Source organism: Bactrocera latifrons, unplaced genomic scaffold (assembly GCF_001853355.1).
Source record: "Bactrocera latifrons isolate USDA-ARS-PBARC rearing strain unplaced genomic scaffold, ASM185335v1 scaffold_246, whole genome shotgun sequence".
Lineage (NCBI taxonomy): Eukaryota > Metazoa > Arthropoda > Insecta > Diptera > Tephritidae > Bactrocera > Bactrocera latifrons.
In genome coordinates, this window is record NW_017536030.1 from 1 (window position 1) to 14,975 (window position 14,975).

A 14,975-nucleotide genomic window follows, 5' to 3' on the forward strand; every position below is an offset into this window, starting at 1 on the left:
GAAGTCGGAAAAATAACCTGTCGTGAAATTTTCAGTGAAATTTTAATTTTTTTTTTTTTTTGTGAAAATATCTGCCAAATATCCAATTTACCAAGTTTGCCTAACACGTATGTTTTCATTTTAGATGTTGTAAGGAGTTATTCTGCCAACGCGGATGCTTCTTTTTTCCGAGAGGTCACCGAAAATGGCGTCGCATTGACCGAGTTTAAAATATTTTTTCCAAAATTTCAGAATTTATTTGTTAATCGTGTGAGTTTGTAAGAATAAAAAATTTGTAGAAAAAATGTAATTTTTTATATAAGGAAAAAGTTGTTGAAAAGGCTGTTTTTTACCCCCTAGCTATTGAATATGTGGACCCACTGCTATTAGCACATTTGTGCTTACAATGAATAAAATCAGATAAAAATTCGCCCTATACCTAATATAATTAACAAGCCTTATGTACCTAAACTASTACTACTTCAGCCTTGTCCATCCACATTATAGAAGATTTTGCCGAAGGATCTTGGTTTGCGGGCTTACAAAACCTAACTTGTARACTCCAAACGGGATGGTTACCAAACCGATCCGATTTCTACAAGAATTTTTTTTTTTTATCAAGGATCCACAAAAAGTCACTTCTTGATGTGCTTTATGTGCACAGGGTTTTATTGGTCCACATTTCTTCAAAAATGCAGCTAGCCATAATGTTACAGTCAATGGGGTACCAGAATGACTTATTCGTAACTGAATCAGAAGTTGTTGATGTGGATAAGTTTTGGTTTCAATAAGGCGACGTTACATGCCACAAAGCCAACGAAAAACAATCAATGTACTGAAGCAGACTATTGGCGAGCCACGTTCTAACATCGCTGAACTTTTTTTTTTGTGATTATGCGGAGACGCTTGTCCTCGCAGATAAACGCGAGACGATTGACGCTTTGGAAGAGAATATTCGATATCCGGCAATATTACTGATATCCGGCACCAGTTGCCGCAAAAAGAAGRCGAGAATTGAGCCCTTTGGTTGAAATTTATGCGAGCGCAACGCGGCGTTCACTGGCCTGAAATCAGCGTTATGGCAAACCTCTGTACTTAAGTTAAAGCTAAATTCTTGGTCATAACAATAAAATATATGTTTTCTTTCATTTCTTCATGAAAAAATATGGCGCAAATAAACATATAATTACGCGAAATAAGGATAAAAATATTTCCATACTAATCAATTTAGAAAAATAACTAAAATTCTAAATAATATGTATATATTTATATACAAAAAGGTCAAGCTCGCTAAAATAATTATGATTTACACTTTCCACTAACAACATTTTCTAAGTACGTTTCAAGTATCTGAGTACAAATATCCATTTCCCAAACAACACCGTACTGCTTGAAAGGATCCCATAAGAAAATCGTTAAATAGCACCAAACACTGTTACACAATGCATTAAAAAGGGGCGAATCCTTAATTATTTGTAAGTACTAGCCTACTTTCATACCTTTGACTTAGCGTTTYATCCTCTTATGGCAACACATAGCGCAGCTACCGTTGAGCACTTGCTTAATTCAGTTGGCACGCCATGTATACCTTTAAGTGTTCTTAAGTGCCTGTAGAATGCTCTCATATCCTTATTGTATATATACATAGATAGTTATGCATTTGGCTGGCAATGGTTAAGCCTTGACGCCAGTTTTGACTTTAAAWCTTTTTGGTTGTGACTTCCATTGAATCGGCTCGTTCATAAATGTGACCAAACACAGCCTGAGAAGAACCTGTTCCGATTTCAAACAGCATTAGTTCCAGCCAAAGCAGTTAGTCATATGCCAGCGTATGTATATATGTATGTGCGATCGTGGTCTGACATTCCGTAGTGTGGCAGCCAGTGTCCTAAGTGTGATTGCCSAATTTTGTGTAAGCGCCGTGCGCTGTCATTGTCATTCGTTGTGCGAAGCCAGCACCGCAGGCGACACTCAATGCGATCCTTTGCTGACTGTTTTCCGGCGCTGCGACGGCCACGGCATACTTAGGCTTCACCTATGTATGTATGTTTGTATATGTCCATATGTATGCGCATTTACCTGTTGTACAATAAAAGAAAGTGTACACGCATATACATAGGTGCGTCTCACTTGCTCTCAAGTGCAGTGCGGCTGGTGCGTCAGYGAGTGTACGTTGTCTCCATCATTTTGGTGCGCAGCAGCTGACGTSACTGCTTCGGGCGCTTACGCGCTGCTGCATATTCACTGGCACCATTGATGAAATCGACTTTTTATATTGACTTTTACACTAGCAAGAGGCGGCGATGTCTGATTGTGCGTTGACCGTGTGTGTGTGTGTGCGTGTGTAACAGTGTGTGACTGTGGCTGCTGGTCTCTTCCGGACTGGATTTTCGGATTAAGTTTTTGTTTACTTTAAGGGGTTTTTTAGTTTGTTTGCACACCTCATGGCAATCAGTTCAGTTCGTTGTTGTCCAATTCGTAGTTTCTTATTCTCAATACGATTGTCTGCCTGCAATTAACCACTGAGTCTTTGTTTCGAAAAAACGGTTTTAATGCGACGCTTTGCTTTTAATTGCAGCAATTTGTAATTATGCAGCCTCATTGTTCGTCGTGATTTTTAATGTGTATATTCAGAGTCAAATGCATACATACTATGCATCCATATATACATGTTCGAGTGCTAAATAAATTATTGGAGTTTTATTGTGGTTATAAAGTAAAGTTTCTATAAAGAATATTATCGCCTCTTAAATGCCACGCAACAGTGAATATTTATAAATAAACATGTRTGTAGTGCAATCGCATTTGGCAAAAGCGAATAATTAGTAAAAAAGTTGTACACAATTTGTAGTTGAATAAAGAAAACACAGAACGTTTGCAAAAAATATTATCGCTCGCTATTTTTTAAAAATATCGCATGCGACAATGGGCATACTAATGATTGCAAATGACAACAATGTAAGTGAAATAAATATTTAAATAAATTTTTATTGTGGAAAAAAGTCTAAATCGTGCATAAAGTTAAAATTTTCTATAGTTAATGACAAAAACTACATTATACACAATACAGTGTAATTCTGTGGCAAAATATGTTAACATATAAATTGTTTGCAATAAGTTAACAACTACAGCCTTACATTCTATATACATATRTTATATTTTCACCTAAAYTGCAAAACAASGTATTCTCAAAAAATTCTAAAATAATTTTTTTACACCTTACGCTTCACTACATCATATTACATATGTATGTAGCATACAATTTTCAGTTGCCGCTGTCAGATATAACCAATTCCTGACCGATTTATAACGATTTTATAACCAAAACTCAAATTTTGGATTTTTACTCTTGTGCTCAGCAGAAAAATAAACCAATGCTGGATTCTTGATTAATACGCAGGTGTTAGATGATTTTTTTTTTATAAAATGGCGGCTACTGAAAAATAAAGCTCGATTTTTTCAGAAATTATTTAAGTTTGTCGAATTTTAAAAATATTGCAATTTCAAACTTTTAATTTTTTGTAGTTAGAAGAGATTTATAAAAAATATTTCAACTGAATTGGCTGGTTCTAAAAACTTAAGATATTGTGGTAAYTGTAACGAAAGCAGCAGTTTCGAGAAAAACGCGTTTWAAATTTTACTTCTAGACAACTMTTGTTGCAAGCGTTCGCWAAGCYGGTGCAGTTGCCACGAAAATAAAATTGCTTTAACTTCGAAAAAATTCGAATTTTGAAAAATTTCTATAGAGGGATATTTTTGAATAGAATTCGAATTTTGAAAAATATTTAGGGGGGGATATTTTTTTATATCTATAATAGACTTAAATCTATACTAGGAAATTTTGAAAAAAATTTAGAGTTTTTCAAACTTCCAGACTGGAATAACGTTTAAGTGTGGTAGTTCAAAAAAAAATATCTTTTTTTTACATATTTCGTTAGATACTAATATTAAAAATAACATACTAAAACTTATAATGAATATTTTCCATATTTTTTAGTTACGGCTTTAGTACAATCAGCCGCTTAGTACAATCAGCTCAATCAGTTTATTTTATTATTAATTATTATACATTTTCCAAATTGGCTGCAGTTAGAAATCAGAAACAAATCACGCGATCACTGCGCATTTTTTATGCTAATTTAGTATATATTTCAACGTGAAATGTGTTTGTACATAGTACATATGTATGTATGTATAACAACAAAAGTGCTCTCCAAACTTGCCACAGAAAGGCATTACAACTCAACTCATTTTATAAATTATCCACAAACAATAACTTCAATACATAAAATTAATTTTTAAAAATCTAATTTTATAAATATCTTTACGATAGTCTAAAGGTTGGCTTTAATATTGCCACACAATTCAATACAATGTTTTCCGGAGCCTATTATTAACCTAGCCTGCAAAATATAAATTGTGACAGCAGTTATACAAACATATATACATGTACAATATTTAAGTTTGGCGACTTTTTATATAAAAGACAAGCTATAATACCCTTCACAGTTGCATTTCATATAGCGTAAAAGTGTATAAACTTACTTTTTATCCGTCAGTTTCTATGACGGCTATATGTTATAGTCGTCCGAACTGAACAAATTTTTCAGAAATTGTAGCGTTTCCTTTCAAAACAATTTGTGCGAAATTTCATGAAGATATTTTGTCAAATAAAGAAGTTTTCCGTAGATAACTAGATTTTGAGTTGTAATGTTATATGGCAGCTCTATGCTATAGGTTTACGATCTCTGCACTGTAAACTAAAATGCCGGTCGGCGTCAAGTTTTTGTATGAAAAAATTTTTCATTTAACATTTTACCAATTCGTGCTTTTTCCATACAAAAACTTGACTTCGAACGTTCAGTTTGCATGGCAGCTGAATTTTAAAGTGATGCGATATCGGCGATTCTGGCAAAAAAGCAAATTTATAGAGAGAAAAGATGATGTGCAAAAATTTAGTTCGATATCTCAAATCAAAAAGCTACTTCATCTATAAAAATTACCGGACAGTAAATTCGTTTCTCGTATATTTGATATTTATTTACAGCAYTCGTTGATATACTTATACATAATCATTTCAAGAATCATTCTAACATTTTTACTTAACATTATGCTACTTAACAGTAAATAAATAAATAAATCTGTACATATATGAAAATCCTGCTGAACTATATTTTTTCATGATCATTGCAACAGTCAGTGTAACATCTGTCTCTTATACACATCTAGATGTGTATAAGAGACAGACATTATGCTACTTAACAGTAAATAAATAAATAAATCTGTACATATATGAAAATCCTGCTGAACTATATTTTTTCATGATCATTGCAACAGTCAGTGTAACATTATTATTGTACATTATGCTAATTAACAGTAAATAGACATATGTATATGAAAATTCTGCTGAACTAAAATGTCCGATATAGTGTTAACTAAACAAAGCACTGCATTATTTCTTCACTGATAAAGTCTTTGAAATTTGAAACATTTACGCAACGCATATAATTTTATCTAAAATTTTTTCAGAAAGCTTGCTACATTGATTTAAAAAATATTTGCAAGTGCGATTATTATAATTTTTTATTCATTTTTTGGTTTCATATTTATAAATATGCACACATACATATGTATAAGTGATACACTTTATTTTCTGCCAATAAAAATTTTATAATCGCACTCAAGCAAGCGTGTAAGCTAAATCTACTTAAAATTCAGTGAAGCACATGCTTATTAGTCATCCGGTTGCACGCACAGCGCATCACATAAGCGCGCCAGCGCAGTAAAGAACAAAAACAACAATAATAACAAACAACAAACACATCCTTTAACAAGATCACCCAACTGGCTGCACTTCCTTCGCTGGCTTGCATTTGTGCTACGAGAGTAGCCAACTCTCACGCACACAAGCCAACACAGCAGCCAGCCTGCATATATAGCATATACATACATACATACATACATATATACTCTGGCGCAAAGCTCGATCCTTGGCAAAGTATTAGCAGCACCACCTCATCTTCGGTGACGGCAATAAATAAAATCCCAGCACTTGGCAAATGCAAATGCAAACACAAACGACCCGCCACCAGACAAATTGATCCACTCGAAAATGCATTAAGAGTGTTTTCAAAGCGAAATTCCGCCAACTAGTTCCGCACCCTTGTCCRCGACCGMTTTGCCACACAAAGTAAAAGAGACGCGCGGTTAGCGGAGCAAGCGCCCAGCGTTAACAGCTAGCAGCCGTGGTTTGAACTAAGTTGTAGCATTGCCTGTCGACAGCAACAGCGGCAGCTCCATTGGTTCTGAGTGCCATGTAATGGACGGCGGCGCCTTTGTGCGCAAGGAAAGCTGAAAGGGTTTGACGTTGTTGTTGTTGTTATTGTTGTTGCTTTAGTAGAAAAGTGATCATCATGTATAAACCAATTTCTCGATATTATATACTTGACTAATATTTTTATTTTGCAAGTAAGAAACATTTAATTCAATTTAGATTTTAACAAGAAAAAACGTTAACGTGGCACGGAAACTTRTGTACAAGTGCTTGATTCCAATCGTTCAGTTTGTATGGCAGCTATATATATGCTATAGTGATCCGGTAACTGGTATCGGYTTCATGGAGAGAAACGAACGTGAGCAAAATTTCAGRTCGRTAACTCAAAAACTGAATGACTAGTTCGCGTATATATATGGACAGACGGCCAGGGCTAAAACCACTCAGCTCGGCACCCTGATTATTTATATACACATTTTGTGAGAACTTCGAAGTTTTCTTTTTGATGTAACCTCGTGGCAAACTGTCTCCCGTTCAGCATACAAATTTTCAGTTGGGATCCCGAAGCTATCTTTTTCTATATTCACCCACAATACGCTATAATAATGATCACTTTAATACATTTCTCATAAACACTAACATGTATTTGTATACCCTACATATTCAAAAACTTCATTATTACCCTTAACTTCTGCTAGATAACGATCTGCGCACCACACCACGATCAACAATCTCTCACCAAACTCACGCACCTCATATCAGCATTTCTTTAAGCGTCAGAACGCCTCTACCTCTCGAAACATGCAACACTTAACATTCGGGTTCGGGTATTTTAGCGCTGTGATTTTTCAACTGCCAATCGGCAATAGCACCCTCATCAGCGCTCTTCATCAACTTCCGCGCAAGAAAACACTCATCGTTCGTCTTATACACCCGCACTCGACTTTCGACGAGGATCACTTACTTGGCCTCGCTTGAGAGCCACTTCACTCCAGTTCCAAGTGCTGATCCTTTGTTTGTTTTTATTTGCATCGCTTGTGTGACAAATTATTAACGATCACCACTGGCACCGGCTCCGGCACCACTTTAGTCCCTTTTTTTATGGAAATTTTTTATTGCTGTTGGCTTAATATTTTTGCTGCATCTGCAATCTACATTGTTCCTTTTACGTTTTTAATTCCGCTCATTTGTATTATTTGATTTTATTTTGTCATTATATTCATTTGTGTGTTGTGTGTGCTCGTTTTTAGCCTCCTTAATGAAACCTTTYTTCTCTTTTTGCTCTGCTTCTTCCACCTTTGCCTGTTGACAATGCGTAAGTTCATCTCCGCTTCTTTGCCGCACYMCACATTCCATTTACTTTCTTGTACGCGCGCTGCGCCATCCGGCACTTTTGGGGTTTGAAGTGGCCGCCACTGATCTTGCGCCTTGTTGGCAGGTTAGCCGCTCGCTTTGATCAACTGATCTTGCTAGCGACCGGTGGCCGGTGGCCGGGCTGGTGACTGGCGTCATTATCCACGCGTGGTCTTTGTGGCGTTGCTGTTCGTTTGTTTTTGTTGTTTGGTGGGTTAGCTTATTACTTGATAGAGCCGTCTTAATTTTAAAATCACAATTTAAATTATTTTCTGCTAAATATTAAATATTTCATTGTTTGCATATTTCCGTGTGAAATGATATAAATTGTGACGTGCTGTCAGTATCCATTTATTTATTTTTTATATGCCTCGACTTCGCGTTTATACTTGTTACCGTTTTTTCGCACCATGTTGGCTGAAGATCAAAGTGGACGCCGCCGTATTTAATGAAATCATTACGATGAGTAGATATCGGATATTCACGTAAAAAGTGTTGAAAGGGTCGATGCCGTACTCGTTAGCAAAGCATTTTGATGTTACGTTTTGCCGACGGAATGTCAAAACCAAGAGTTAAGATATAGAATAAAATAAATCCTTCTGAAACCGTTTTAGTAATTACTTTTTTCCTAAGAAGKCATAAATTTATAAACAAAGTTAAAGTTCTAGCACCAAATTTACTTGTTTTGTTGTTGTAGTAGCGGTAGAATTGAAAGTCCTTGGCGAGATAAAAATCCGGGTCCGTTCCGTCGGAACCCGACTGTCATGAAACGGGTTGTTGTAGTAGCGGCAGAATATGATATAGTGGTGCGATCAGAACATTGTCCAAAATTATCATTTTTGGCGAATTTCTCAAAGATATTTTGTCAAATAAAAAGTTTTCCACACAAGAACTTGATTYGGTTAGCTTATATGGGARCTACATGCTATAGTGAACCGATAATGAGAATTCCGACAAAAATGCAGCTTCTTGGAGGGATCGATATCTCAAACACTGAATGACTACTTCGAATACATATATAGAGACGACTGAGAGTATTACGCTGATCATTTACGGGCGGTCTCTTTTACTTTATTGGGACTCCAACGTTTCCTTCTGGCTATTAAAAACTTAAAATACCCTGTTCAGAGTAGAAATACCAACTTTCAACACTCCTACATAGTACACGAGTCCGGCTATTGACCAGCGCCAAAAGGTTTCTCTGTATATTTTTATAATCAGCATTTCTACCAGTTCGTGTTTTTTCTTTAATGTTATACTGAGCAAAACTTTAAGGGGAATCATTAGAAAAATACTGCATACATGAGTTTAAGTTATCATTTAATTAAACTAGTATATAWATAAGACTATAATTTTGCTAATTTCAAGATTTCACCTCAATTTGTCTGGACCACTTCCATTTATTTGCTATGAAAATTGAAAATGAACTTATGTTATTGTTAYTGTAAAGTATATACTATGTCTCATTTACCCGCATCTTTCGACCCCATTCTCAACAATGGCGATTGTTTTAAGCCCAATAATATCATGGTCAAACCCAATAAAAACAAACGCGTGGGCGACAGCACATCAGCGTAGTCATCGCACTTGAGAGTTGGTCTTGCATTGGTAATGCCACGACGTGGACTTTCCTTTTTGGCCAACGCTGTTGTAATMATTAGCAGTAGTAGGAAGACTTCAGTTTTCATGACAACAATTCTTTAACTTGATTTTAGATCAAATGTATGTATATGCAATTTTAAAATGTTGCAAAATAATTAATTATTACACTTTTTAATGCGTTTTCTGTACGAGCATATAAAAAATATTATTGTATAATTTACAATTTTGTGAATTTAATTTTGTAATTCTGTTATTGACACTCATGCTTGCAAAAGACAAAATTTGAAAAGCTGTAAAAAGTATTTTATTCGCTGCAGTTCTACAGTCGTTAAGTGCGTCGTGTTGACTGCATGAGGTTATTGGCGAACAGCATAGCCGAGTGCCATACATTTTGTGGGTATTGCCTTAACAGTGATTGATATCATTTACAGCAATGTAAGCATTGAACTTGAATAGCAATTAAGGCAAAACACACAAACAAACATAACTCGTTCGTTTCTCTCAACAAAGCAAACGGTACATACGCTGTTTTGATGCTTGAAAGGCAATGCAATGTAAAACAATGTAATATTAAACATTGCTTTATTGCCTAGCTAAAAAGCAACGAGTGCGTCATAAACTTACTGTTAAAAGCGCATAAGGAAAGCAATGTTAAAAAATCTTTTCGATTTAATTTTTTATAGCCGAAGTGCGTTTAAAAACGTGTACAAAACTATAATATATAATTATAGTACATTTAAAATGCGCTTATATATTTATAATTTTATGAATAATAGAAATAAATTATATAACATTTATTATTACTTTGAATGCTATATATGTATACATATCTATAATAACACAAAAATTCAACATTATTTTTAATATTTATGCCTAGCAAAGTGATATACATACATACATACATATGTATTTATAACGAGTAAATCTATCAGCACACACTTTATTTTAAGTTTATAACAAATTGTTTTTACTATGTAATTTTTATAAAATAACATATCGRTATGATAAGAACGCCAATAAAAAATAATAACAATGCGCGCAAATATTTGCATCATATTGACGACTTGATTTTCTTTGCCTTAATTTGCCTACTTTTGCAATATTGGTTTGCAGCAACAATGCTGTGAAACATGTTTCTGCATGTTATTGCAATTGCTGCACTCAGTGCCAACATGTATTGAATTTACTCGTTGAGAACAAATTATTGCATTGTTATGTTAAACGAATTAATGAYTTGAAACACGCTATAATTCCACTTGTGCAGCTCTCAAAATACATACATATATCACATATACATATTTTTTATATTTTTACTTAATAATTTATCAAAAATTAATAATTTGTTTCTTATGTAATCGCTGTAATTTATGTACAGATTTTCGCCAATGCACATAAGGCATTATTTTCGAAAACCATTTTCGACATAACTTCAAAATAAAAATACGTGTGCTCTTAAACTTGAAAAAATAAAAATGTTTCAAACCCATTAGCACACTTCGCCTGGTCAGCTGGGCATCTGTTTTCTGCAACGGTTCTTATTTAAATTCATTTCAACTGTTCGTTCTTCAGTTTTCATACATCATCGTTATTTATTCTGGATAAGATAAAAGCATTACGCCTTTTTGTCGATTTTCGATTTTTGATTTACAATTTATAGATTTATCACGTAATGCTGACAAATGTAGATGCCTATATACAAGTACAATGCATACATATAAAAAAACATATTCACATACACACGTAAGAATATTTGTACGAACGCAGCTGGATACTTGAGATCGCTAAGCATACATATGTATGTATGTATGTAGGTACATATGGACATTTGTGGAATATGATTGTTTGTAATTATATACATATATACATATACATACATATGTATGTGCATACGAACTTGCGTACACATAAATTTTAACAAACTTGATAGCTAATTTTTTGCTAATATATTTTATTGCATACATTCCGACATTTTTTCGTTTTGATATATTTTTTGTATTAAATTTTAAAAATAATTTTGATGTATGTAGTTTTATTATTAAATATTAAACAGAAACGGCTGATTTGCTCAAATTATAAATCTTTTTTCATGCGAACACATGTTTATAATATAATAAAAAGTATAWTAGTTTTGTGTAAATATTTGTGATTGCAACAACAAACTAGCAAACAATTTTGCATGTGAATTCCTTTTTTGGCAAAGGCAATTCTTCAAATTTTTCTCTGTCTCAGAGCTTACGCATGTCAATTTAGGGCATTACGAATGTATGTATGTAAGTCAAGCGCCATTGTAGCAAAACATTTTCTTTTTCCACTCGCAGCTCGTGCATGCATACGCAGAAAAAGCGAAAGAATGCGTAAGRAGCACAATAAAAATTATTTTTTCTAATATGAATACACACACTCACTCCCGTGTCGAAGCGCGCACAAACTCCTATAAAATGGAATTGAAATTGACGTACTCAAGAGAAAGGAAAAACTATAAAAATGGTGGCGATGCCTTGTATTGATTTGCTTTATGGGGTGGTTCCTGCTCTTTTCGTCGCTTTAGCCAATCAGCGCCAAGCATTTCGTTTCCATTTGTTCACGCTTGCGTAYAGCAGATGGCAATGCACTGACAATGTTACGTTTAATTAAGCAATTATTTGCCTCACACTATTCCTAAAGCGCTTCCAAAAAATCAGTAAGAAGGGTTTTCTTTGAGTGAGATTTGAACTGTTAGAATTTTTGGAATTGATATTGAATTAATTAGACCGGGGTTTTATACCCAGAAACGTTTTTTCTTGTTAGTAAAGCTTCTGCGTTTTGCATTTGTTTAACTTAAAATATTTTGCTTGGACTTAAAGAGCATTATTTMAATATGTACATATATAAATGCGTAATGAAATTAACTACTCATTATTGTTACAGATATTTTTTAAGTGTATAAATTATTCAAATATTATTCTAAATTCTATCCTCTACTTTGCAGACTTCTCCCACAACGCCTCAAACTTCGCCCAGTGATCATCATTCCCCGCAAACGCAATTTCATAGCCCATTGACACGCCAAGCGTACAGCAGCCACCTGCCTTTTGGTCAGACAACTGTGTTAGAACAACAACAACAACAACAACTCTCCACAAAAATGTATCACTCCAGCGCCGGTTACCCGGATCTGACGGGTGGTGCGGCTGGCAACGGCGGCTATCATCATCAARCAGCTATGAATGCGCCCGTCTATGTGCCCTCGAACCGCGCGCTCACACAGAGCCAGTACAATCATGTGGCTACACATTTTGGCACGGCCGCTGCACAAAACGCCTGGACAACAGACAGTTTTGGCACAGCGCATGCGCAACTGCCGGCACAATTTTATACGATGGGCTCTTGGCGTGCTGCCTACGATCCGACCGGCTTTCAGCGTTCGTCACCCTATGAGAATGCGATTGATTTTCAGTTTGGTGAGGGACGCGAATGTGTAAATTGCGGCGCGATTAGTACACCGCTATGGCGACGTGACGGCACCGGTCACTATCTGTGCAACGCTTGCGGTCTCTATCATAAAATGAACGGCATGAATAGACCGCTTATCAAGCCGAGCAAGCGACTGGTGAGTGCAGTGAGTGTTCGCTTTATAATTTTCTAAAACTTACTCTCGATTTTGTTTCTTCTCTTTTACTTTTGTTCGTTGCATGCGTATTTTTGTTTAAACTAGATTTTATCCTTGCAGACGGCAACTCGACGGCTGGGCTTGTGCTGTACGAATTGCGGCACACGCACCACAACGCTTTGGCGCCGCAACAATGAAGGCGAACCAGTGTGTAATGCCTGTGGCCTTTACTTCAAGTTGCACGGTGTCAATCGACCACTAGCAATGCGAAAGGATGGCATACAGACACGCAAACGAAAGCCGAAAAAGTCAAATAGCTCGACGGATGGAGCGAAAGATAGCAAAGAAGATGGTGTGTAACAATGCGACAATTTTCAAAACTCACAACGGACATCTTAACTAATAACATTTTATTATTTTTAGATTTGAAAACTTCGCTCGCCTTAGAGCGCCACAGTTTGCCCTCATCGRTGGCGCTCTCTGCCAAACTGCAGTCCGATATGGCACTTAAAGGCAACAACAGTCTCAACAACACAATTAGCAGTATGAATAGCAGCAACTCCTTGCATAACATCAGTCTGAATGCCATCAACAGTTCGCCATCCTCCAGCGGTTCATTGCACAATCCGCTTAGCCATCACATGCATTTGCCCTCAGCAGCCGCACAACAGTCCCGCCATTCAACCATTTCACACACACACTCACATGCGCTCTCCTCCACCAGCAATACACCCACCGTACACTCAGCCAGCACTGCGTCATCTCTAAGCGCGCACATGTATTCGCCGCAAAGTAACGCGAGTGCTGCGCAACTGTCCAGCACAAGTTTCGGCTCACACGTTATCTCCAAGTATGAGCACCTGCTTTCGTCTAGCGGCAGCGCTAGTGGCGCGGCTGGTGTCAACAGCAGCATTGGAAATCTCAACAATTCCTCCACTAGCGCTGTCTCGCTATCCAATGGCATTGCYACCAGCACGCCCAGCCCGAATTATCATCACTCAGCCGCGGCGGCGGCGCATCTGCATCACCACCATCATCATCACCACCCAACCGCGTCGGCGGCGCATCATGCCGCGTCACATCATSCGGGTACACATCAYTCGGCGGCCGCATTGGGCCAACACAGCGGCAGCTCACAYATCAGTTCGGCTGATGGTAATRCGGCTGTTGGCGGTTACAGCGTCAAATCGGAAGCCAATGCCAGCAATTATGATTATGTGAGTAACTGCTACTTTGGTGGTTCTTTTCCGCCATTGAGCGCCTCCAGCGCTGCGTCGGCTGCCGGCGGCGGCATGAGCATGGGCATGGGTATGGGCGTGGGCATGGGTGTTGGCATGCATGGGATGCACGGCTCAACGGGCGAACTGGCGAGCTACCACCATCATCAGCACAATGTCATACAGGCGGCCAAGTTAATGGCCACATCGTAAATGTATGTATATGGGATGTGTATGTGGAATGTATGGTTTCTCAACAGCGTGGACTTTACGCGTCCTCAGTAGGAGATCTGGCAAGTTTCATGTAATGTATTGTTTGCAACTGCGATTTTAGTGTTATCTCAACTTTATTGTACAAAAAATATTTTTTTTATAAAACCAAATTAGTTTGTTAGAAATATTAGCAATATAATCACAATCAAACTGTATCCCAACTGTAATAATTAAGTGTAGTAATTTAATTATGTTTCGAGTTTTGCAAGCAGTTGCTCGTTTTCTCTGATCTGCAACAATCGATTAGTAGTTTCAATTAGATCTGCAAACAAATTACAAGCATTAGCCTTACCAGCCTTATAGACTTTACATGCCTACATTTAATAATTAATCACTCATGTGTTTGTAAGTAGTTTTAAAATGTATTATATATGTATAATATTAAATGCCAATATGTTAACTGATTGATATCGAATTGTATTATAATTAGCATTAGTGCAATATGATGAAAAGAATTCTAATAAAATGTGAAAACCGCAAGAAAAATTCATTGTATACAAGGAACTCTAACTTAGAACTTCAATCGGGTRAAATGAGTGAACAATAGTTGAATATATGTAAAATGAATAATGAAATTGTGAAATTGTGAAATTGTAAATCTAACAAAAGGCAAAAAATTTCATTATTCAACAATATTTAGTTTGTCGTCTTCAAAGTTCTTCAAAGTAATCCCCACACAAAATATTTA

At 36.3% G+C, this 14,975-nt stretch overlaps 1 protein-coding gene across 3 annotated transcripts; it reads left to right on the forward strand.

The window, feature by feature from the left end:
* The first annotated feature begins 2,427 nt into the window (after positions 1-2,427).
* LOC108969256 (GATA-binding factor A) lies at positions 2,428-14,335 on the forward strand. 3 transcript variants are annotated; one of them, XM_018933858.1, is made up of 4 exons: positions 2,428-2,937; positions 12,177-12,806; positions 12,918-13,149; positions 13,221-14,335. In XM_018933858.1, exons 1-4 carry the CDS (start codon positions 2,905-2,907, stop codon positions 14,225-14,227), a joined length of 1,902 nt encoding a protein of 633 aa, XP_018789403.1. In that variant the 5' UTR covers positions 2,428-2,904; the 3' UTR covers positions 14,228-14,335. The 3 variants fall into 3 exon arrangements, with proteins under 3 accessions (XP_018789403.1, XP_018789402.1, XP_018789404.1); XM_018933857.1 differs by having other exon boundaries at positions 12,177-12,797; positions 12,903-13,149; XM_018933859.1 differs by having other exon boundaries at positions 12,177-12,797.
* The last annotated feature ends 640 nt before the right edge of the window (positions 14,336-14,975 follow it).